Source organism: Strongylocentrotus purpuratus, unplaced genomic scaffold (assembly GCF_000002235.5).
Source record: "Strongylocentrotus purpuratus isolate Spur 01 unplaced genomic scaffold, Spur_5.0 spur5_scaffold_17, whole genome shotgun sequence".
Lineage (NCBI taxonomy): Eukaryota > Metazoa > Echinodermata > Echinoidea > Camarodonta > Strongylocentrotidae > Strongylocentrotus > Strongylocentrotus purpuratus.
Genome location: NW_022145602.1, coordinates 20,909,069 through 20,934,910, shown reverse-complemented (window position 1 = coordinate 20,934,910; position 25,842 = coordinate 20,909,069). Strand labels below are relative to the sequence as shown.

Here is a 25,842-nt window from a genome sequence, read left to right as displayed (position 1 = left end):
AATGACAAATGACAAAAATCAGTGACAAATCTGTTGATAACCAATCAGAAGCAAGTACGGTATTTCAGTAGCTTATAACAAAAAGTGTTATTTGTCACTGATGACAAGTTTTGTGAAACGCCCTCCTTAGGTGAAATTTTTTGTTTTGACTTCTGCGTGAACGTGAAAAAATCAACGATCTTTGGTTGCAGTGTAAATGCTATTCCAGTTTTTGAGATTTCACTTTGCATAATTAAGCCCTTGGTCTGCCATGTGGATTTGTTTATATAATTAAAATACCATTTCAATTTCAAAGTCTCATGCCTTCTCAGTTGATGTTGCTCTTCAGTGGAATAGCCTGCCCCAATCAGTGCGAAACGCTCAGACCAAGAATATTTTGTTCTCTCTATTTTAAGCAGCGATGTTTAAGATAGATTTGCCTTTCTTTCTTTCTTTCTTTATTTCTTTCATGAATATTTACATAAATTTCTCAATATAATAATATGTTAAAATCTGAACAGATCATTGATAATAATCAGAGTATATTTTTATCGATTTAAAATTGCTCATTGAAATTTATCATTCTTACTACGGCTATGTTCATTATTCACTCTTATTCTTTACTTATTTTCTGTTATATGTTACTACATGTATGTATTGATGTTTTTGATGATGTTTCTATTGTTTATATTGCTCAAGTAGTTTGTATCTTCATAAATGTTGCATTTGTTTACAGGACCCCCTGGAAAAATGTACTGTTGTTACTGACGGGGCTACCCTGTTTAAATATAAAAACTGAACAAATAAATAATAAATATTAACATCTTACCTGACATGTGGGATGCATGCTAGAGCAGCCCAGTGAAGTGAGTCCTTCTGATCATCATCATCACATAGCAGGTAGGATGACAGGTATCCAGGTACACTCAGTACATCAGCCGCCTTCCCTCGTTTCCTCTTCACCTTACTACATCCAAGACAATAAACATCATCATAATAATAATAATTAATAACAACAATAATAACAACAACAATAATAATAATAACAATACTAATAATAATAGTAATAATAATAATAAATAATAATAATAATAATAGCCTTCGACCCTCGTTTCCTCTTCACCTTACTACATCCAAGAGAATAAACATGATAATAATAATAATAATTTAAATATTCATACCTGATGTGTATTTGTCGACTGAAATCCACGGTGTAAGGTTTGTAGTTGACGATGTCTTCTCCCACATCAATGGAGGATCGTTTGGTAGAAATGAGATCAGCTAATGTTAGAAACATTGTCTCCATGGTAACAGGATCACTGGCAGCCATCTTGGAATGAGAATATTCACACAATGCTGGCAAAACGTCCTGTTATTTGAAAACGAAATGTCAATATTCATTAGCATGATAACATTTATAAATTCTGGTTTCTAAGATACATGGACATGAAATTGCAACACTCTTGCTTCCAAGGTATTTTATGCTGGTTTATCTCGAGGTAAATACAAACCTATACACACTGCATAACATTTCTACTTTTAGGTTCTAGGTTTAAAGCTTTGATGAAGGAAGACATAAAGAATCTTTTACATAAAAAATGATAATCTTTATCAGTATCAGAACGAAGAAAGAAATTGAAGTGTTAACTATCATAAACCAAAATACAGTGAACCCTGTCTATAAAGACCACCCAAGGGAGGCAAGAAAAGTGGTCTTTGTACACAGGGGCCCGTTCCTAGAAACCAACGACAAGACAGTCATCATCAACCTTGCAGTTAACCCTTGGACCTCATTCTGTTACAAAATATGGCGATCGAGCTTTTTCAGTAAATGCCCCTTGCCTTTGGAATAATTTACCAGCGAATATTCACAATACTCATTCTCTTGACCAGTTTAAGTCCTTGCTGAAAACGCACCTTGATCTTTTGTTTGATCTTATGTTTGACATTATGTTTGATCTCATTTTTATTTTTGTCATTATATATGCATGATTTATTGAATAAAGAACAGATTTTTTGTTGTGTTTATTATTAGTTTTAGTTGATAATTTTAAGTCAGACAATGGTGCGCTTAGAAACACCCGTATTAAGCGCCTAATAAATGTTATGTATTATTATTATTATTATTATTATTATCCACCAACCACAGAGATGTCTGTGATCTTCCTGAACCATTTCACAAAGAGCTTACTAGCAAGACATTGCATGTTACCGATACTATCGGAGAGGATGAGAGATACTACATAGTCATTGTCACGGTAACCCATATATTTTGAAAATGAAATTTCAATGAAACTGTAAATATTTCAATAAATGCGAAAACAAAACGATTGGAAATAACTTCAATGTTTAATATATTTTATATGGTTAAGAAAACATTCTGAAAATGCAAATAATTTAATACACATTTACATGACACACCTGTGAAAATTTGGTAAATTAAAAGAGTCAACATGTTAACATGACCTGAAGATGGAGTCAGGAGGAAATTTAGGTAATAGAAAGAGTCCCTCTAAGCAAATGGTACCTCTTCATCCAAATTGTTGTACCTTGTTATGTTGGTTAATTGTCTATAATGTAATAAAGTGACTGCAAATAATAAGAAAAAAGACACTACTAATCACTCCTAGAGCTGCTTTGTCCGTTTCTGGTTGGGAGGCTGATTCGGCATGATGAGTGTATGTCTGTTTGTTGAATTTGTTCATGTAATGTCAATTAATTTTGTAGGTGTATTTATAGGTGCATTAAATGGTTTACTTTCTCATAAATATTTTTTGTCATTTGCTTTCTATTTTTTTTATTTATTGTTGTTTTAATGTTGTTTATATATTCAAATTTGTTATGATTGTACAAAACTGTAAAGCGCTTAGAGAAATTCACAATTTATTATGCGCTTTATAAATATACTCTATTATTATTATTATTATTATTATGGCTTTAATTCTTTTTGCCTATCGCCACAACCTTCGGAGGCAAAGAATTTCAGGGACAGGACCAATCCCCTAGGCGTGTACAACGACGCAGAGATCATAGCGAGATACCGTCTTCCACAAGCCCTAATCCTTCATCTTTGTGAACTCTTGGATGAGGATCTGAAACGCCCAACTTGTCGCACCCAGGCTCTACCTGTGTCCATCCAGATAACTATGTCACTTCGCTTCTTTGCCACCGGAAACTTCCATACAGTAACCGGCGATCTGCGAAGAGTAAGTAAATCATCAGCAAGTAGGAATGTCAGGGACGTTTCTCGAGTCAAGATATATATTTCCCTAACAACAGAGATGGCATTATACACGTTAAACAATCCCTCAGTGATATCTGCAGAATTCCAAACGTGGTGGGGGCGATAGACTGTACCCACATTCGAATCAAGGCATCGTCGGTTGATGAGCACTTGTTTGTCAATAGAAAGAACTTCCACTCGGTGAATGTTCAATGCATCTGCGATGCTAACTTGTGGTACCTGGATGTATGTGCCCGCTACCCCGGTTCTTCCCACGACTCGTATATCTGGCAGAACTCTGGGGCAAGTACAATGTTCCAGGGGCTTCAATGGCCGTCTACTTGGTGACAGTGGCTACCCCTTGCGCCCCCTCCTTACCCCTGTCCTCAACCCTACATCGCGCTCCGAGGAGAGATACAACATCCACCATAGAAGGGGACGTTGTGTTATTGAGAGGTCATTCGGCGTCCTCAAGGCGCATTTTCGGTGTATAGACAATTCGGGTGGAGGACTGCAATTTTCCCCAGACAGGGTATGCAGATTATTTGTGGTGGTAGCGGTATTGCACAACATCTGTATCATGAACAATCTTCCCAATGACGTGGCCATCGACGATGAACAAGAAGATGACGATGGCTAACTCGCGCAGGCTGATGCACTTGCCGATGGAAACGGGAGGCAAATCTGCTCCGATCTAATCAGGCAGCTATATGATGATTAGTGAGTGTGTTCCTAATGCAAACTATATCATTGATTGACGAATAAAGAATTGGCAGCTTAAAATGACATAAGCTTATTACCTTTGTTGTTGTCAGCACCTAGCTGGACAAATATCTATAATGATTGATTATTATTAATCTTGTCCTTATTTTGATATTTCTTTAGTTCATGAATTAGTAGTTATGTATAATTTTGTTGTATTAATATTGTAAAGCGCATTTTTATTTTCTTCGAAGATGAAATGCGCTATAGAAGCCTAGGTTATTATTATTATCATTATATTGGCATATGGCAATGCTATGAGCAAAGGATAGTTGAAGAAAGAGTTAACATAGAATAAAGCAACATCAGCAGTGAATGAGGTATGAAAATAAAAGTTACATGTAATGATTAACGGGGGAGGGAGGAGAGAATTCCGAAAGTCAAGAGGAGCAAACATTAAATATTGTTTTATATCGCTTGCCATAGATTAAGTAAAATTGACGCTGTTGGCGCTCTCCGTTGGTTACGAAAAGATATGACGGTGTTGAAGGCGTCATAACTCCTTAGTCAGGATGTTGTCCTTGATGTTAGCAAAGAGGGCTTCGTGAATTTAGTCTGATTTAGTCAAGAAGTTAGACTTATGACGGTGTCTAGGAACGGGTCCCTGGTGTTTCTAGTACATGTTTAAATGAGAAACCATTTTTAAGGTGAATGAAAATCATGGTCTTTATAGAAAGGTGGTCTTTGTAGACAGGTGGTCACTAAAGCAGGTTTGACCATAATTTCTACTTTTCTACTAGAATACTGTACCTCTTCAAAGCTACTGATGTCAAAGACAGAGCGGCTGAAGTCAAAGACTAGCTGACTGCTGTAGTTGCTGTGATATACCTACAGAAACAAATAACAATATCTTTTTTTTTAAGCATCACATTATTGATCAAAATTGCACAACAAAGGAGACATAAAAAAGCCAAGGGCAAAACCCAATTACCGGTACTCTTAGATGCAGGGCATAAGAATGATGTCTTGAACAAAAATACAGCATAAAGAACATATTGTTAAAGTACAATATATGTGGAAACATATAAAGGAATTGATTTTAGAATAGACATAAGTGGTAATAAAAATGTTTAAAAAGATCACCCTCGACCTCATGAGCTTGTGTCCAGGGGGGCGTTTCACAAAGCCTTTTTTCAATGACAGATAACAAAATCAGTGACAAATCTGCTGATAACCAATCAGAAGCAAGGATTTCAGTAGCTTATAACACAAATTGTCATTTGTCACTGATGACAAGTTTTGTGAAACGCCCATCTGAACTGTTCCATTTCCCAACAACATCAACAATCTAATGGGGTTTGTCACACCCCCCCCCCCACCCAATATCGACATCCTTGGGTATCTTACTGAATGGTTCTTACCGAGTTGATGAGAGCTGTCATATCATCCTGATGTATGTTCCCTCTCGTTGCTTGCAGTAGACTTGAGACCAGATTCAGCACTGTTCCCCCATAGACCTCGGGGAGAGATTGTTTGGTCACAGCTTCTACCACTCTCTAGGAGACACAATAAATAAAAATAATATATAGTAGTAATAAAATAATAATAATAATAATAATAGGCATTTCTATAGCGCCGTCTATCTAGATAATTCTATTCCGAGGCGCATTATTATTACCCCGGCTTTAGCCTAGCTGCTGTATATACAGCGCTCCAGCATTTTAAGGAATTAATTCCTGCCAGGTACCCATTTACATCACCTGGGTTGAGTGTGGCAAAATGTGGAATTGATCAGAAAAGGTTGATCATCTATCATATAAGTATTGGTGTGTACTGCAAGGTTCTGGAATCATCAAAATAATAAGAAATTTGGCCCAGTCTTGGTAAAGTTACAAGCACTGTACACAGAAAGATGTATAATATGGGACTACGCGACACGTGCGTGACACGTATAGATACAATAATTTACCAAATATATCAACTAGTAGGCGGTTTCCCGGCAAAATTTTTATCATCATGTATTAGTTAAAACATATTCTTTCACATGATTGGTAATAAGAGCTTTCATTTCATTTTTTGAGAGGGGGGCGTTTCCAAAACTGGTCTTTACCTTATAATAATTCATGGTAGTGTGCTAGCATACATACCTGACTCAGCTGTCTTGGATTAGCAATCAAGCTTCCATTGCCATATTTAGCCATCTGATCTATGATCTGAACTAAGCTGTCCAACTGAGAAGTAGAACCAATCTTGCCTTCAAGAAATGATGCCTCATTCTGCCAAAAAAAATATTACCCGGTATATACATGTTTGAAGTTTTAATGACTACAGCTACATGTACCACTAGTGCTGTGCATATCTCATTTATTTTGTTTTCTGTTTAACCATGGTTAAAATTGTAGCAGTTTTCATTTAACTGAAAAGCAATTAAAATAGAGCAAACCTATGAAGAAAATGTGCTTAAATAACACATTTTGCAACAATGAAAAATCGTCTTTGTATTGTGGAAGTAAGTTTTTCAACATCTTTGATCATTGAAAATTGGGATTGAATATATCAAAAAGTAGTTTTTTACCTCTAAAATCTTTATTTTCACAATGTTATAAAGCTGGAAACAGAAATTACTCACAGTCTTGCCATCGTGATCACCACTGGCAATCGCGATCGCAATACTGCAAATGAGAACCTTTTTTTTTCCTTATAAAAACCACCACCACCTTCACAATCATATCAAAAATCATCTAAATCACCGTCAACACCAAAAATTACTGCTTACTAGTACTACTCCGAATAATGAAAATAATACTTTTTTTTCTATGCAAAATACAATGAAGGTTTCTTTCTTATGAGGTTCTTACTGAATTTGATTCTTTCAGATAAACTACCTGAGGCTGTATTCTAAAAAAGATGTTATATTTTAGGCTGGGGAAAAGGAAGTTAGCAAAACAATGTCACCAGTAATTGTCATAACAAACTCAAATGCTTGGAACTAACACTTAAAGCCCCACTGCACCACTTATAGCTACTTGCGCCCTCTATATAGCAAACAATGCCTAAGCGGTAACCATTGGTCCCCCATGATCCCCTTTTTCTTATGTTAACCCTTACTGTACTGGGCTATTTCGAGCACTCTCTGACTGGGGGGGGGGGGGGCCTGGGAGGCCCCCCCTATGATCTCGGCCGTCGAAAGTCCGATGAACGCGAAAATTTGCATGTTTGTAGATATTTACGTAAGGAACAAGATGGTATAATTAGTTTTTTCCTAATATGCACATTTTTGTCGTTATAGCCTAATTAATTATGCAAAATGCTAATTTTATGCATTTTACAGAAAACTCTACATATTTGTCCGTAGACTTGTGAAGAATCTTGAAAATGTATTGAATGTTTCCTTCATCTCAAATTCATGAGGTTTCATTATTTTTATGATATTTGAAAATGCATAGGTTAATTTGCATAAATTATGAATACGCAAATTACGCATTCATGAATATCTAATCTGGAAATAAACAGGGAACTAGAATCATTACAAAAATTGTCAGACTCCACTTTTGTAATGTTGAAACTCATTATTTATATGAAACTTCTTTTCTAACACAAAATAGTTATTTGATGTAATTAATAATGATAATTTATGCAAATTTAATCCGATTTTCAACTTTTTATTTTCTTATGTATTTCATTGTTTTTTATTAGTTATTATATCTATTGTTTTATTTCTAATGTATTCTTTTGTTCTAAAATACATCAAGTTACTTTGAGAAACATATAAAAGCAATTTGATATCAATTCATATCTTCACATTTCTGCTTGTACATGAATATATGCAATTATAGCACTTTTTTGATGACATGCGCATACTAATTGTTATGTAACACCTTACAGGTATATCCGATTTCGACGAAAATGGTATCAAAATGTGCGTAAGACTTGAGGGAAAAAAGTAATGAAACGACAATTCGAAATTCCGAGCGGTTGCGGCGCGATCTCCGAAAATGTCGAGGGGGGGGCCTCCCAGGCCCCCCCCAGTACAGTAAGGGTTAATTGAGAGCTGATATGACGAGATAACCACCCGTCTGTGACCATGCAGAAAGGTCTAATCCCCCTCCTGGCCAAACTAGTGCAGACGAGCTCTAACATTGGTGATTGCGCTAGTGCTGTAGCCGAACCGCCGAACCGAACGGAAGTTCACCGAACATGGCACTTCCGAACCGAACCGAACCGAACCGAACGCAAAGGCCTGGTTCGGATGTTCGGCAGAAAAATGTAAACGTTTTTGCAAGCTAATAAACTTGTCATTTTGTACCTAATTTTCATGTCATGATTGCTCATTTTATATTTACTTTTTTCCCATTTTCCGCCTTTGTGATTCATGCCTATCCAGTGGTGGACGCAACTTCACTGGCACCATTTAAATCCCAAATCCTGACCACGCTTCGTCGCGATCGCAAGCCATAAACAAGACCATGTGCGTGATCAAAACAGGCTCAGCTCAAACCCATTCAACAAAAAATTTATATTTTAATTGTAACCATATCAGACAAATTTTACAATATAAATAGATCTAATGAAATAAATATATATTATAGTATGGTATTTATTTATTCAGGAAAAATAGGGATTTTATATTTTTCCAATTTGATAATAAAAAAAGACTCTAACATTAGACAAAAACCGTCTCGGAAAATCTTTAAAAAATATCATTTATCGACAAATTAAAAACATTATTCTTTTAAAATTGAAAATAAAACACGATTCAAGACGGAAATACGAATGTAAGTAGTATTCTTCTTCACAAATGATTACGTTTAGAGCAGTTTTTTAATGTGAAATTCGTGCTGGTCGGAAGCAGTGTGCAGCAGTCCTCCGTGCTGGTCGGGCCCGGCAGGGCGGGCGGTCCGCCCAGTGCCGACCGCCGAGGCTATAACGCTGCTTGCTATTATATTACCGAACCCCGAACCGAACCAAGTTCAGGTGAAAAATTGCCGAAATCTGCCGAACCGAACCGAACACGAACATAGCGTCTGACTTACAGCACTAGATTGCGCGGACGTCTCTTTTAACTTAAAGCAAACACAGCCAGCTTTGTGCAGACATTAACAAATGACTCGTCCAAAATATTGATTTGTTACGACAGTTTTTGCTAACATAAGCGATTGAATCATTTTTAAGAATAAAACCCCAGCAAGGGGGGGGGGGGTTCACAAAGATTCTAAGTTGAACTTATCTCTAGGTTGGACTTAACAATTATGGAAAGCCGTTAGCATCTATGAAAATATTTTGTAAAAGTTATTTTAACAAGCATAAAATTTTGATTCAAATCATTCATATTTTCTATTATCAAGGTGATTACCGGTACATATTCTTGATATGGAATTGATAAAAAGTCTAAAAATACTTGAATTTTCACTTTCAAATATATTTTATTTTGAGGCTGCAAATGGCTCTCCAAAACTTTCAAGTCCAACTTAGAGTTAAGTTTGACTTGGGATCTTTGTGAAACACCCCTGGGACCCATTTCACAAAGCCTTTTTTCAATGACAAATGACAAAAAACAGTGACAAATCTGCTGATAACCAATCAGAATCAAGGATTTCAGTAGCTTATAACAGAAACTGTCATTTGTCACTGAAGACGAGTTCTGTGAAACACCCCCCTGGTGAAGTAGGAGGAAGCGGATGCACTCACCAATAAGGCATTCCAGATCACCTCAGAGTATTCTCTCTTCAGGTATCTAGTCAGACAGCTGAACATTTCATGGAAACAATCCAGGACCAGGTCCCAAGGAAGATTGGCTGCATTCTCAGTACCACGGCGACAAGGACCAAGTCTACATAGCAATACTGGTAAGATCTGAAATCAAATCATAGAGACAATATAGCCAAACAGGTAAGCAATAAAGACCTATCGTGACAGAACACAGGCATGTGGAGGGCCAAAACTGTGTAACGCTCTCCCAGTACCGTTACCTTCTATGCAAGACGTGAAAGTATATATTTTGCCTAACACATAATTTTACTAATGACTGGTCATTAGTTACATCATGTTATAAAAACAAATAAAACATCATTTTATAAAACAAATAATATAAATAATATCATCTTATAAAACAAATAAAACACATCATTTTGTTCAGGCATTAGTAAAATTAGCCACACTCAGTACCTTCAAAACAGTCCAAACACCCTTGGCTATGTTAGACTGTTCCAAAGGTACCTTGTGTGGGTAATTTTGACTAATGCCCTCACTGCTGTGTATTATTTGTATAATCATACATACCCTTTCGGTTGCAGAATGTGTTTGATGTCTCACTCCTTTCAGCATGTCAAACAGCAGATGACCCAGCCCTTTTGCTTGCTATAATAAGGACAAAGAAGTGGAGAATCTTTGAGAATGAATTCAAGTAGGTTCGTTTTTTTTTCATTTCCTGTAACCAAATCATTTTGCATTACAATGATCAAAAAACAATGTCAAAGATATTTCAATGCTTATTTCTGTTATATCATTACGTTCATTATTGTCTGTCATTGTTTATATCATGTGAAAAGAAATGAAAAAGAAATTCGCTTTGTATTGAGCAACTACTAAATGAATGAATGAGACTTCTATGTCTGAACACCTTACATTTCACTTGAATTTACAAGAATTTTCTATTGTATTCTCTGAACACTTGATAACATCTTTAATACTCCTTATTTTCTAGAGAGTATGTGTGCCGAAAATGTTGTCAAAATTCGAGCAAGCACAATGTCATTTCAACACACAAAAACATTTGGTGGTGTCATTTTGACATTGCAAAAACAAAGGTTCCCATGTCTGAACTCTCATTCACTGGACACACAGTTCAGGAAATTTTTACATGAAAGATAGCATTTTGAGGCAATTGAATAAAAGTGATAAAATAAGACATTTACTACTTTTAGTTGGTTTTTTAATGACATTGTATCGCTAAAACAGAGACGGAAAGTTTGTGTTGGTCGCATGTTTTCCCCCTTCTTCTGTTTATCACTCTCTCATTCTTATTTTCTTCATGTATCATCCTCATCTTGTCATTCTGCTACTGTTTCTGATTTGTTTTTGTCGTTTAATTGTTTGTTTGTTATTGTCTGTCATGTTTTTTTATGTTATCAATGTATCAAGTTTAATTATGAATGTGCAAACCTACACCTTACAAGCATTGCTTTCAAGTAGGTTTGTTTTTTTCATTTCCTGTGGCCAAATCATTTTGCATTACAATGACCAAAAATAATGTCAAAGATATTTCAATGCTCACTACATCATTACGTTTATTATTGTCTGTCATTGTTTCAATATGTGACAAGAACTGAAAAATAAATTCGCTCTGTATAGAGCTACTACTACTACTACTAAGGATGCTGACACAGATATTGGCACTCGAACCATACTGTCAAACAAGATCGGAAGAAACTCTCACAAATTGATTTGAAGAAGCCTTTAAGGCTCACCTGTGGATTGTCTTGTAGGGTACCAAGCATGTAGTCAAATAACTCTCCATGACATTTGACCTTTCTCATGATGAAAGCAAAGCTCTCGGCAGCAAACCTTCTCACATGCTCCTTACGATCCTCGGCCAACAGTGGAGAATACATCCTGTATTTAAAAAAAGATGTAGTTAAGTACGGTATTCGTCAAGCAATGGCATTGTGAAATAAACAGTTGAAGCCAAAAGAAAAGGTTTCTTATGTAGCACATAAGTATCGGTGTGTATTATGAGGTTTTGGAATCATCAAAAATTGGCTGAGTCTTGCTAACAGTTACATGCTCATTAGCACATAATATTGGTTTGTATTGTAAGGCCTAAAATAAAAACTTGTTGTATTGCCCTTTGGGTGCCAAAACATTTTTTAAACTTTTTTTTGTCGCCCTCTTTGGGCCGATATTTTTCAGATTTGAATGTTTTTGTTTGTTTGTTGTTGTTTTTTCCCGCCCTCTTTTGGCTGATATTTCTCAGTTTGTAATGCTTTAATACATGTGTTGCAGCGTCATCATTCCATTGATATCTTTTTCACCTCATAATTATCCATGGTTTGCACGATTGAGAGTTTTGGAATAATTTGATTTTATGCATTTATATCCCATTTGAACAAACAAAATACATATTTTTGTATTCGTTAATAAAAAAAAAATCTAAAAAACCAGTTTTTAAAAAAAGGGCAATACAACAAGTTTTTATTTTAGGCCTAAGGTTTTGGAATCATCAAAATTATAAGAACGTGGCTCAGTCTTGCTAACAGTCACATGCTCGGTACACAAAAATGTTTATGTGGGACTACACAAACATGTGGCATGAGAGTACTGTCCACAACCTACAGCTGGTATTTGTCACATTTCAAATATTTCAAGAGCCATTCATTCCAGGGTACTTTTTTTTTTCTACGACACTCTTCCACTCCAATATCAAAAGGATGAAAAACTTCACAATATATTTTTCACCTTTCCCTTGCAAGTGTGTACACAGGTGTACGGTAGTCTACAAAGTCAACAAGGTGTATGTATCACAGTTCACTTGGCATGCTCTGAGTGCATTTAAAGGGATCCAATAACTTTGTCCTTGATCCTTTAAAAAAATCCTGGATTTAGCTCATGCTGCAATGATAATTATAAACCTTTAGGTCAGTCAGGAACCCATGACTTTTACAAGCTGATCGCCTGTCCGACTATCAAGATATTTATGATTGGAAATCAAAACCAAATTTTGCGTTTGCCAAACGGTTTTCATAACACTACAGTCTATTGGGGAAATCAAGTAGGGCCGTGCATCTCCGATTTAATATTGTAAAACGATGCCTTTAAAGGTAATACAAAGTTTTGGTATGGGGTCATGAATTTGGTTCAAATGAACATATTGGAAGCACATGCGATCCTACAATATTCAATAATCAGTGTCACGGTTGAAATCAAATCTAGAGTTATGAAATTGTAAATAATAAACTCTTTATCTTGTATAGCTCCCTCTCAAGGTCAAGATATTAATTAAGCTATAAAACAATGTTTCTTGACTAAAATCGACCGATTAGCTATTCCCGTTTGGAAATTATATATCACAACTACATATTCTGAGATATTCATACTATTGTATGGCCATAAGCGCTATTTGAAAATTATCAAAATTGATTTACCGGGAGCACTGGTAAATTTTTATATTTAATTTTTCTTAAAAGCAGAAGTGTTTTAGGGGCTAAATTTTCTAGTGCTTATAATATATCCACAGGGGCATCCAAATATATCAAAATTGTAAAGAATCACTATCCACCTAATTTTCAAAATTTCCCAAAACTTGTATCACCTTTAAACTGCATTTCTCTCTGGAGATGAAATATTTGAAGCTCATAGACTCATAAGGCGGTGTCACACAGAGGCCAAAAATCCGGATTTAAGTTAAACGGATTATTCGTAGCCTGTCTGTCACCAGTCTGTCACCGACGTAAATGAAAATACTAGATTTCTAAAATCTGGTTTATTCAAGATGGGACAGGATTTTTCTGTGTGACACCGCCTATAGTGTGACTACAGAATAGCACGACCAATGGCAGGACATCAAGACCAAAACAGGTTTAGGTGATTGGTACCTTTTAAAACACGATATGATGCTTTTGCAGAGTTCATGTTATGCTCATTGCGAATTAACCCAGTGCAAGTACATTCTACTCTTGAAAAAAACTAAAAATATGCAAATCAAATAAGTCTTTTAATATTATGATTCTTTGCTACATGTATATGTCCTGACTAATATTTTCTGATTGCATAAAAATGGAACAGATCATTCTCAAAAAAGCAGATGACATGAAAATGATGGGGGAGGGGGGGGGGCTTACTTGTACACTTCTTGAATGTCCCTGACCAGATACCTCCAGAGAAACTTAAACATGTAACATAGACACTGGAAAGCGCCCTCTATCAGCTCCGTATCCTGAGTGTCCAAGAGTGAGACCACGATCTCAAAGAAGTCTTTGAAATGTGGGTAGAAATCCGTCTGTAGATCCCTGGCGAGCTGTACCACAAGGCTGTATTGAGTAAACAGGTCAAATGTTCAGTGTAAAGGCTAGGGCCTGTTTCACCAAAATTGTTATCAATAGTGTTATGAAGCTACCAAAATCATGGCATTTGATTGGCTGTGAGCAAGTTTGTCATAGAACTTTAGCATTTGTCATTGATGGCAAGTTTTATGAAAACAGGGCCAGGTCAGAACTCATCGATGACCATCTGGGGCAGCTGAGCGAAATGTAGTGGCACAAAGAAGATGCATCTGGAACGCTATAGGTAATACTGACGTTTGTTAATTAAAAGTTTTGTATTGACATATCTCAATGACAGTTTAGATAACATGAAGCCTAGTCGAGATGGTACCTGTATTTACCAGCTACATGTATATAACATAATGATGTGGTTCTAACTTTATGTGATAAACATATGATTTCCAAAAATTGTGCATTTTGCGTTTAGACACGTCTTTTCATGCCACTACATTTGCGCTAAGCTACTTAACAATTATACTGTTTAATGCAAACATAAAAATAACGATAAAAGGAGTAGTACATAAATGGCGTAAATAGAGTGAATTCCCATTCCTGTACCCAAGCATCATCACTGGCTTGTTATGCAGATGTGACTGATGCATTGTGGGACAAGGCTGTTGACAGCAGAGGGCAGTATACCTCCATGTAAATCTGAAGTAGTGTCAGTAGATAACCCTGCCTTTAAAGGGATCCTGTAAGTTTGTCTCAGATTCTGAAACAAAATCCTGGATTTAGCTCACGCTGCAATGATAAGTATAAACCTTTAGGTCAGTCAGGAACCCCATGAATTTTACAAGCTGATCGCCTGTCTAATTATCAAGATATTTATGATTGGAAATCAAAACCAAATTTAGCGTTTGCCAAACAGTTTTCATAACACTACAGTCTATTGGGAAAAACGAGTATTGTAAAACCGGTCACTCATAGATTTTTACTTTTTTGAGGCACTTCTTGATCGTTTTGAAGCACAATTTTTTTAGGACTTCAAAATTACACATCACGGACACTGATAACACGTAGGGCCGTGCATCTCAGATTTAACATTGTTAAACAATCCCTTTAAAACAACACATTTCCAATTTGACTTACTCTAGTAGTGGAATGTAAGCCATGCTGTCAGGAACCTTAAGATGGGTCTGGAGAGATGAGACTATCTGGTCTTCAAAGTGGACTAACTGAGCAAAGCTTTGAACCTGCTCCGATATCTCATGGCTGAAGTTAACTGGAAATGAGAGGGAAATAATAATAATAATAATAATAATAATAATAATTGGATTTATATAGCGCCTTTTTCAAAGGATACAAGGCGCTGCTCTCTTAGACTTTCAACAATTTAAGTAAGATTACGAATATTAAAGCTATACACGGTACAGGGTTCGAATCCCTGTTGCAGCACTACAAGCGCTATCTAAGACTCCACTATTATTATTATTATTATTATTGGAACTACAGACGTGTTGTCGTCTAGTTGATACATTTTGCAGCCTGTTGATCATCTTGAATGGTGGATATGTGCTATAAAAATATCTGATATTGTTACTACATTGCAAGCGAAACTAGCAGAAATCATATACAACTCAGGATTAATTTAACAACAAAATTATTCAATAGGAGTATACCACAGCGTTTTGTTTTTCTCTTCAATAATGACATTAGTTCAATGACCTTCACATTAGTTCAATGACCTTGACATTAGTTCAACGACCTTCACATTTCTATATCTTATAAGTTCACAAGTGAATACGCATATAGGACCGTTGTTGCCTTCAGTTGCCATTCATTTGCATATTATCAAAACAACGCCCCAATATATCAGAATACGACTCTATCATTGTATTCAATCTCAAAATAAATGACGTCAAGTTTCCTTCTTCTTTCTTTTTTTTTCCCCTTTTGTATTGGTGTTTAGGTTTTCTCTGCTTTTCTTTTCTCAACAATACAGTGTATATTTTTTAAGGGGTTGACGTTCATAAGGCTAATTGCCCTTATTGTTAACCCCACATTCACATCAAATTTTGTTTGCTCCTTCCGTTTGTATTTTTCTTGTTATCGATCGTTATCTGTATATCATGTTTGTATGTTTTAATGTTTTTATGGAGAATGAAATAAATGAAATGAAATGAAATGAAATGAATAAACCTTTATGACTCTTCTAACATGTGCAAGTGCACAATCAAGTGAGTTGCATACAGAAATAAAATTTATTTAAACATATTTGTGGCTTACACCCAGTAAATAAGATTGATTGATCGATTTGTATTGAAAAACAAGTCAGAAAAAATCTTGGAACCAGCAGGACTTGAACCTGCATCTACTGCTTGCCGGGCAGCGACTCTACCACTAGGCTATCACTGGTGCATGGCACAGTCACGATGAACTAGAAACAAATACCCAAGCTCTCCTGATTCATTCTGACTTATTTATATTCACTAGTCCACCATAGGACAATAATAACTTTTATAAATGTAATGCTTCCAGGGAGAAATTTCAATTATTTAAACATATTTGTGGCTTACACCCAGTAAATGAGATCGATTGATCGATCTGTATTGAAAAACAAGTCAGAAAAAATCTTGGAACCAGCGGGACTTGAATCAAACAAATATGTTTAAATAATTGAAATTTCTCCCAGGAAGCATTACATTTATAAAAGTTAGAAATAACAATTTTTGTTTACCAAAGTCTTGTGTGCAATTGAGCTCCCTCCACTTTGCCAAACCCTCAGCAAAGAAGGAATCAGCATCCTGAAGGGGAAAAAAATTAATGTAATCAGTGGCAAAAGGTCATGTAATGCCTGGCTGGAGTGCTCCCCAGGGAGTGGAGATTGTGCACACAGTGTGTGCGGGCAAGCACTGAATCCAATGACCGGGGCAATAGTATATATGTAAAGCGCTTAGAGACATTTGTATTAAGCGCAATATAAAAATTAAATATTATTATTATTATTAAAGGTCACCATATCTAATAAAACAGGATGAAATAATATAAAATAACATACAATACATTTATGTGCAACATACCACTTCATTTCATATTAAATGAATACATTTTCACACTTTGTATGCAAAATGTTTTTAAGACTTAGCGTATAGTCCCAATCTAATGGTTAGTGAAAAGTACAAAACAGTTTGTCAATCACATTACCAATCAAGCTCAGAATAAAGGTCATCAAAACTTTCAAAATAAATTCAAAACTTTACCCGAGTCTTATTTTATTTGAATTTTCACTGATCAGGGCCCTATTGCATAAAGCTTATCATTGATGGTAACTTTGCCATCAATGGCAACTACATGTACCATGGTAACAGGGCTCAACAGCCAATCAAAATCAAGGTTTCCATGATAGTAACCATTGATGGCAAAGTTACCATCAATGGGCAGTTTTGTGCAACAGGCCCAGTTTTTGTACTGTTCTGCTTTAAATACATGGCTACCTTTTTACAAACAATAATTTAACTTGTGTAAATGAAATAATGTAACTTCTAGATATCGCTATGCACCGTTGTAAAATTAGTTTCAAGATTTCAAGAAAACAAACAGGCCATTATTAAGTCCAATCAGACTGTAATGCATTGAAAATCTTCATGCAATTGTCCAGGGGGTGTTTCACAAAGATGCCAAGTTGAAATTTTCCCGAAGTTGGACTTAAAAATTATAGAAAGCCGTTAGCATCTACAGTGATTTGTAAAGGTTATTTTTAAAGGCATGAAATGAAGGACATTTCATGTTCTTGATGTGGAATTTATAAAAAGTCTAAAATACTTGAATTTTTGCTTTTGACTATATTTATCTTAAGGCTACAAATGGCTTTCTATAATTTTTGAAGTCCAACCTAGAGTTAAGTTTGACTTAGGTTCTTTGTGAAACACCCCCCCCCCCCCCCCCCAGGAGGGTTAATTAATAAGTTAACTTACTTGCGGCTCGCTCTGCGTCTTCTTACTCCTGTGAATGACATCGATATTGATACGAGCTATCTGCTCCGAGAAGCTTTCAAACTGTTCATGAGAAACAAAGAAACAAAATACAATCATGGCTTTCAAATATCCTAGAGGATCGTGGTTATTGGCGAGGCAGGCATGCTCTTGTACACATTTTTAAAAATCACAAAATTTGTCATACACAAAATGAAAAACCAGGCCATAGGTCTACTCTATTTCAAATATTGTCAACTAGACCGAGAATCAATCTCTGATATCAACGGTTTTTCCACTGAGACTACATCTGTTGTTGTTGATTAAGGATTTATGGCAATCAGCCAATTTTGACTATTAATATTATCACCATCAATTTTTTTTTATCATACAACAGACTTCTCTCTTGTTATTTGGTAGTTATTTTCTTTTTTTGAACAATTAATGCTTGTGATCATGAAGGTAATAATACTCAATCAATGAGATGTCATATGAAAGAGCAGGTCTTTCTCAATATTTCCAAAGGGTCCTCATCTCAGAATTCTAGAAAATATCTTGACCACATTTCTGTCAAGCTCGATTTATCAGTAGGGGCGCTGGTCCGAGAATGAGGATCGTCCTCATAAACGAGGATATCCTCATAAACGCGGACAAAATGCGTCCTCATAAACAAGGATCGTCTGCATTTTCGCGGACGTTTTTTTTCATCGGCGCTCTGCAGGTTTCGGGTTACCGAACCGCCCGCTGGCAATGCCAAATTTGGATTCCCTAGGGGAAAATAACCCTAGTTGACCATCTACTTTTATGGGTTGTCCGTCTTCCCAAGGATTTATCGCTCATAATGTGAAGGTCTCTGTACAAAGTCAATGTAAAATGCATCAAGAAATCATCCCGGAATCTGTTTTTTGCATCGCCAATGTGCCGATCAAAAATATGGAACATTGGCCTTTTTGCAGACGATCCTCGTTTTTGAGGACGCATTGGTCCACGTTTACAAAGACGATCTTCGTTTATGAAGACAATCCTTATTCTCGGACCAGCGCCCCCCCCCCCCCCTACTGTTTACATGGTTTATGAATCAGAAAATTAAGAAAAACCAGGGAGAAATTTTTTCAACGGTTATCGGTGAAAATCGCTTGTTTACTCTGCCTCCCCTTTGTGGGTACAGCAAAGGGTACTGTTTGTGTATGTGGAAGGTTGACAGATGTCAGTTTTATTAAAGAATTCCTCATACCAGACGGTTCTTGCTGTTAAATTATCAGCAAGCCCTTTAGGCTAGAGCGAACACGCTTGATGTCGCAAAAGCACTGTCCATGCACAGACTCTTAGGCTAATCGGTAAACACCGACTACATACACACCGTGTCTGTCATTCACTCATTCAGATTTCAGTAAACATGCGGCAATCACGACTTACCTTAAACCTGTTGGTAACCTTATGATGAGATGACTTGGAGCTCGTTTTCACCATTTTGAATTTATTCTCGTCCACTTGTTTTCATGGTACTCTCAGAGGCAATCAAACGAGATAATTAATAGAGAGCTCAGTCAGGAATCCGCACCGTTGCTCCACATGCACACACGTGAATATAACCTTATTTCCAGGCGTTGGATTTTTGTGCAACAGCGTTTACAGAGTTTCAAGTTTCAAGTTTTCAAGTTTCAAGTTTATTTGTCTTCCAGAAAACACATGTGACAAAATATAATAGAGTATAATCATAACAGTACAATGTAGAACAAAGGAAGACGAGGAGACCTTGGTTGAAGCACAGCTTGTTAAGTTAAGGCCCCCTCATATGATGTGACAAAGATAACTTATTTATGAATACAACAACAAATATGGAATATATAAAACTATTTACAAAATACTCTCAGAGAACAACTACCCAACGTTGCATCTAATATGATCTAATATGGACAAACCCAAGCCGACACCAAGTCGAGACATCAATGAGTTATTGCTCTCTGATTCAAACCCTACTTCCACTGATATTCCCCATGACTGAGCAAGGGAAGTTAAGAAAGAAAGGAAAAGAGAAAAGAAATAAAGAAAGGCTAGGGCATAGTTTTATAATTCCATTGGTTAAATTACAAGATATTTCTCTATGGCCACTCTCCACCCAGGTGTTAAGGTACCCGATCGGATGCAAACAATAATCCTCTTCCCGGGCCTCTTCCCAACGCCTAGCTGCCGCGGCAGCAACGGGGGCAGCAATCGTATTTCTGTAGCTGTAAGTAAATAACCATGTACGCCTGAAATCTAGGCTATAAACGGGACCGACGCGACGGAGCGTTGTGGCGTGCGCCTGTAACCCAGCTAAAAATGGAAGTCACAAACTGATTCAGCCGAGGATCGCGACGCAGGTTCGAAACTGAGCTGAGTCACGTCTTTCGAATGATGACTTTAAAAGTCGGTCCACAGACGTAAATAATCATATCCCACCCAGGGGCGTCGCTAGACTTTTTTTTTTTCAGGGGGGGGGGGGGGGGGGGGGGGGGGGGGGGGGGGGTGTAGAGGCCAGGGGCGTATAGACAAAGGGGGGGGGGGGGGGGATGAGGGGGATGCATCCCCCCCCCCCCCCCCACCCAGGCGCGGATCCAGGATTTCTTAGGGGAGGGGCCCCAATTTTTTTTTTTTTCTCCCGAAAATTTGAAAATCGAGCCGGCCGAAAAAGTCGCTCAGTGGGGGGGGGGGGTACAGAGCACAATTTTTTTTTTTTTTTGATCCTCAAAAATTTCAATTTGCACCCCCCCCCCCTTGAGCGGCCAGGGGGGCCCAACCCCCAAAAAGGTAAAAATCACGTGATTTTACATGATTTTTTTCTTAAGGGGGGGGGCCGGGCCCCCGGCCCCCCCCCCCCCCTGGATCCGCCACTGCCCCCACCTCACAAGGGGGGGATGGCATGTACAATCATCCCCCCAGGTATTGGGGAATGATATTTGCTTACTTAATAAGTCATAATGATGATAATAATAGTAAACATAATAATGATAACAATTATAATATTAATAATAATAATATTTATGATAATGATAATAATAATCCTCATCATTATTATAATTGTGTTTATTGTTAGCCGCATTCACACGGTGAAAGCCAATTCTAAAACAGAATAGAAAATTAATGTGATACAACAGTATACATAATAATTCGTGACAGAGAGTCCCATTCTACTATCTTTATAACAAGTATTATTCAAACAAACATATATAATTATGTATAGTCATGAATTGTTCAACTTCATGCTCCCACTATATGACTATTGTTACACTAATACTGATATCAGGACTGACTGGTATACATTAGTTTGTTGTTAAGCTTGCAGCAGCTACATCTTTTCTGTATTGTTAACTATTTATTTATTTTTGTTTTATTTAAGATGCACTTTGTTTTGTATTCATTTAAAGTATGTTGATTGATGCATGAAGACATAAGTTTGAAATGTTTAAAGAAGTTTGTTTCATGTAAAGCGCAGTGTGAATTTACCCTGTCTTGAAATGCGAGATAAAAGGAACCTATTAGTATTAGCATTATTATTTGTATTAGTATTATTTTTTATTTGTATTATTATTATTATTATTATTATTATTATTATTATTATTATTATTATTATTATTATTATTATTATTATTATTATTATTATTATTATTATTATTATCATTATTATTACTATTACTATTATAAGACTGAGATCAAATAGAAGTAAATAATGCCCTAATTTGAAACGATGCAATGCCGTTATGGTTCCGATTTCTTCACAAACTTACAAAGCAGTATTGTTACTCCATGGATCATAGTGATACTGTTTATGTTTTTTGTATCTGTATGTTAATGAGCCGCCAGCCAATATCCATTTATGGATACTATGCCCGTTTATTTGAGGTAAAAAAAAAAGCATAGTATGTACGTATTCATTATGCTTTATAATGAACAGACATATTGTTCAAAGTTTAATGGTTATTTGTTTGTTGTTTATGTGTTCTATTCACAAATGGCCACAGAGGCTGTTTTCATTCATAACCACATACCCCTATCAAGACAACAAAGATTATACCTGCGTGTACACAGTTGACATTGGGTTTTTTTCTGAAGAGGTGTAACAGCAAAATTCACAGAGATAAATAAATACGTAGTGTGGTTCAATATGCAATACTATGTGTCAGTCCATTCTGTATTCGTATGCCACGGTGTGTATATCTTGTCGATGTATGTCTGTCCATTCAAGGCGTAGTATGTGTGCGTGTGTGTGTGTGTGTGTGTGTGTGTGTGGGTGTGTGAGCGTGTGTGTGTGTGTGTGTGTGTGTGAGAGAGTATGTGTTTTAAGTATAGGGATGAGGAAAAGAAAATAGCAATTAAAATGGGAAAGCTAGGATCACATTTCTTAAAGTGGGAGCAGCTTAAGATTAATTAAGATTGCTTTCTTCTCCACCGTGAGCCTGTTAAAAGCGTAACTCGATTTTGCGGCCTGGATAACTTATTTAGTATATGTTTCTTGAGTTGAGAATGTTGGCAGACATCCACTGAGTGAGTACTGTGTGTGTGGGGGGGGGTGGGTGGGTGGGTGGGTGAGTATGGGTGTGGGTGGGTGAGTATGTTTGTGTGATAGAGGGTGAGTATGTTTGTGTGATGAAGGGGGCAGGGAGGGGGCAGGATTATTTCAGTAAAATTACCTCCAGATTTGTTTAAGTTTTTTTTTGTATTATATATAAGTAAATAACATTTACAATTGACATATTATGTTTAGGTACTTATACGTTTACTTTGTTGCTAAGTTATATTATACTGCAAATAAGTTTGTGTTTAATCATGTTTATGTAAAAGCATCAATATTGAACACGTTTATTCAATTGTATGTCATGGTTTGTATTACACATCTGGAGAAATAAAACAAAATTGTTTAAAAAAAAAAAAATGTGTGTGTGTGCGTGCACGCTTGTGTATGTTATTTTACCTCATTAAGTATGCATCAGATTGCACGATTTCAAGTTCAAAATTGCAAAAGCTCCCGACCGTGGGAGGGGGGACACCAGGCGCGGATCCAGGGGGGGGGCCGAGCGGGCCTTGGCCCCCCCCCCCCCGCAAAAAAAAAAAAAAAAAAAAAAAAGAGAGAAGAAAGGAAAAGAAGGGAAAGGGAAAGAGGAGAGAAAGGGAAAGAAAGAAGAGGAAGAAGAAAAGAAAAGGGGGAAGAAGGAGATCGGGGGGCCGAAAGGGCCTTGCCTCCCAGGCTGTTGACCCCCCCCCCCCCCCCCCATAAAAAAATAAGAGAAAAGGAAAGAAAGGGAAAGCAAAAAGAGGAGATACTGGCGTACTGATAGGGGGGGGGGGGCTTAGTGGAAATCAAATTCAAACGTGGTTTATTTCTAATTCCACAACGGTGGATTACAAATAATGCTGAAATGACATCATTTCCTAGATTTTTCCTCACTTTTTAGTAAATTATACGTTTGTATGTGTTTGTTGGAAAATGACAAAATGACTAAAATGACTAAATTTGCAGACAGGCAAGAAATATGATTCTTGAGATTCCTACATGTCAGGGCCCGATGGTACGGCGGGAATCGGGAGCCTCGAGCTCCCTCCCCCCCCCCCCCCCCCCCCCCCCCCACTTTTTTTGAAAAAGTATATTAAAGAGAAATAAAATAGAATGAGAGCAAGAAAGAAAGAATAGTTAACTGCCAGTGTTAACAAAATATGCTCATCTGACCGTGATTAAATGCCTAAAACCCCTAAGCTTCCGTGGGCTCTGCCCCCTGGATCCCACCTAGGGCCCTACGACAGGCCCTTAGATGCTCATCTGACGGTAATTTAGTGCCTAAAACCCCTGATTTTTTTTGGGGGGGGGGGGGGGCTCCGCCCCCTGGACTCAACGCCAAATAGTTACCTGCCAGTGTCACGAAATAATAAGGTATACAAAAAAAAATTGCTCATATGGCCTTAATTAAACGCCTAAAACCTCTGAGCTTCCTGGGCCGGCTTCGCCGCCGCCCCAGACAAGGATTAACAATAGAGAACGGTACGGCGAATCGTCTTCTTTCTCTCATAATCTTATGAAACGTGAAGCTTCCGCGCTTCGCGCGGGAGGGGGAACCTGAATTCAGACAAGGATTCAGAGGCGAGAACGGTAATACCGATCTTTTATGATGTTTATGAAACGTAAAAGCTTCCGCGCTTCGCGCGGGATGGAGGGTTATTCCGACGAGGATTATTTTCGAGAGCGGTACAACGAATCGTATTCTTTCTCTAATGATTTAATGAATCGTAAAAGCTTCTACGCTTCGCGCAGAAGGGTGAACCTGAATTCAGACGAGAATTTAGAGTCGAGAACTCTACAACGAATCGTCTTCTTTCTCTAATAATTTAATAAATCCTAAAATTTTCCGCGCCTCGCGCGAGAGGGGAAAAACTAAATTCAGACGAGAATTATATTCGAGAACTGTACAACGAATCGTTTTGTTTTCTCTAATGAAACGTAAAAGCTTCCGCGCTTCGCGCGGGAGGGGAGGAGAATCTAAATTCAGACGAGGATTATTTTCGAAAACGGTACAACGAATCGTCTTTTTTCTCTAATCATTTAAGGAAGCTTAATAGCTTCCGCGCTTCGCGCGGAAGGGGGGGGGGACCTGAATTCAGACGAGAATTTAGAGTCGAGAACTCTACAACGAATCGTCTTCTTTCTCTAATAATTTATTAAATCCTAAAAATTTTCGCGCTTCGCGCAAGAGGGGAAAAAACCAAATTCAGACGAGAATTATATTCGAGAACTGTAAAACGAATCGTTTTGTGTTCCCTAATGAAACGTAAAAGCTTCCGCGCTTCGCGCGGGAGGGGGGGGGGGGGAGAGTCTAAATTCAGACGAGGATTATTTTCGAAAACGGTACAACGAATCGTCTGTTTTCTCTAATGATTTAAGGAAGCTTAATAGCTTCCGCGCTTCGCGCGGTAGGGGGGGGGGGGGACCTGAATTCAGACGAGAATTTAGAGTCGAGAACTGTACAGCCAATCGTCTTCTTTCTTTTATAATCTTATGAAAATTTAAAAGCTTCCGCGCTTGCGCGGGAGGGTGGAGAATCTAAATTCAGACGAGGATTATTTTCGAAAACGGTACAACGAATCGTATTTTCTCTCTAATGATTTAAGAAAACTTAAAAGCTTCCGCGCTATGCGCGGGAAGGGAGGGAAAACCAGAATTCAGACGAGGATTAAGGGTCGAGAACTGTACAACGAATCGTATTCTTTCTCTAATGATTTAATAAATCCTAAAAAGGGGGGGGGGACCTGAATTCAGACGAGAATTTAGAGTCGAGAACTCTACAACGAATCGTCTTCTTTCTCTAATAATTTAATAAATCCTAAAATTTTCCGCGCTTCGCGCGAGAGGGGAAAAACCAAATTCAGACGAGAATTATTTTCGAAAACGGTACAACGAATCGTCTGTTTTCTCTAATGATTTAAGAAAGCTTAATAGCTTCCGCGCTTCGCGCGGTAGGGGGGGGGGACCTGAATTCAGACGAGAATTTAGAGTCGAGAACTCTACAACGAATCGTCTTCTTTCTCTAATAATTTAATAAATCCTAAAATTTTCCGCGCTTCGCGCGAGAGGGGAAAAACTAAATTCAGACGAGAATTATTTTCGAGAACGGTACAACGAACCGTCTTCTTTTTCTAATAATTAAATGAAACGTCAAAGCTTCCGCGTTTTGCGGAGGAGGGAGGGGGAAACTCGACCCTCCCTGCACCGACCCCCCCCCCCCCCCCCCCCCCCCCGCTGTTACTGTTGGTCACCATTACGTACCAATATTTGGCTCGCATAATTTCAAATTTGGGCCCCCCCCCCTAAGAAATCCTGGATCCGCGCCTGGGGGACACCCCCCTCCCACACCCTCCCCCCGCTCGGTCGCTTCGCTCCCTCGCTTATCTTATTTAAGGGAGGGGCGGCAGTGAGCAAGCGAATCATTTAAAGAGCGCGCGAAGCGCGCTCATTGAGGGGGAT

The 25,842-nt window shown here is 37.6% G+C and overlaps 1 protein-coding gene across 1 annotated transcript in view; it reads right to left on the bottom strand.

The window, feature by feature from the left end:
- The window catches only part of LOC587153 (small subunit processome component 20 homolog), a 54,108-nt gene extending 34,655 nt beyond the window's left edge, over positions 1-19,453 (bottom strand). Inside the window, 13 exon segments of the mRNA XM_030988298.1 lie at positions 809-946; positions 1,161-1,348; positions 4,715-4,792; positions 5,326-5,460; positions 6,052-6,180; positions 9,593-9,757; positions 10,184-10,261; positions 11,371-11,515; positions 13,741-13,929; positions 15,031-15,163; positions 16,619-16,685; positions 17,856-17,936; positions 19,269-19,453. Of these exon segments, the coding sequence (XP_030844158.1) occupies positions 809-946; positions 1,161-1,348; positions 4,715-4,792; positions 5,326-5,460; positions 6,052-6,180; positions 9,593-9,757; positions 10,184-10,261; positions 11,371-11,515; positions 13,741-13,929; positions 15,031-15,163; positions 16,619-16,685; positions 17,856-17,936; positions 19,269-19,322 (1,580 nt within the window). The 5' untranslated portion in view covers positions 19,323-19,453.
- Positions 19,454-25,842: the final 6,389 nt, after the last annotated feature.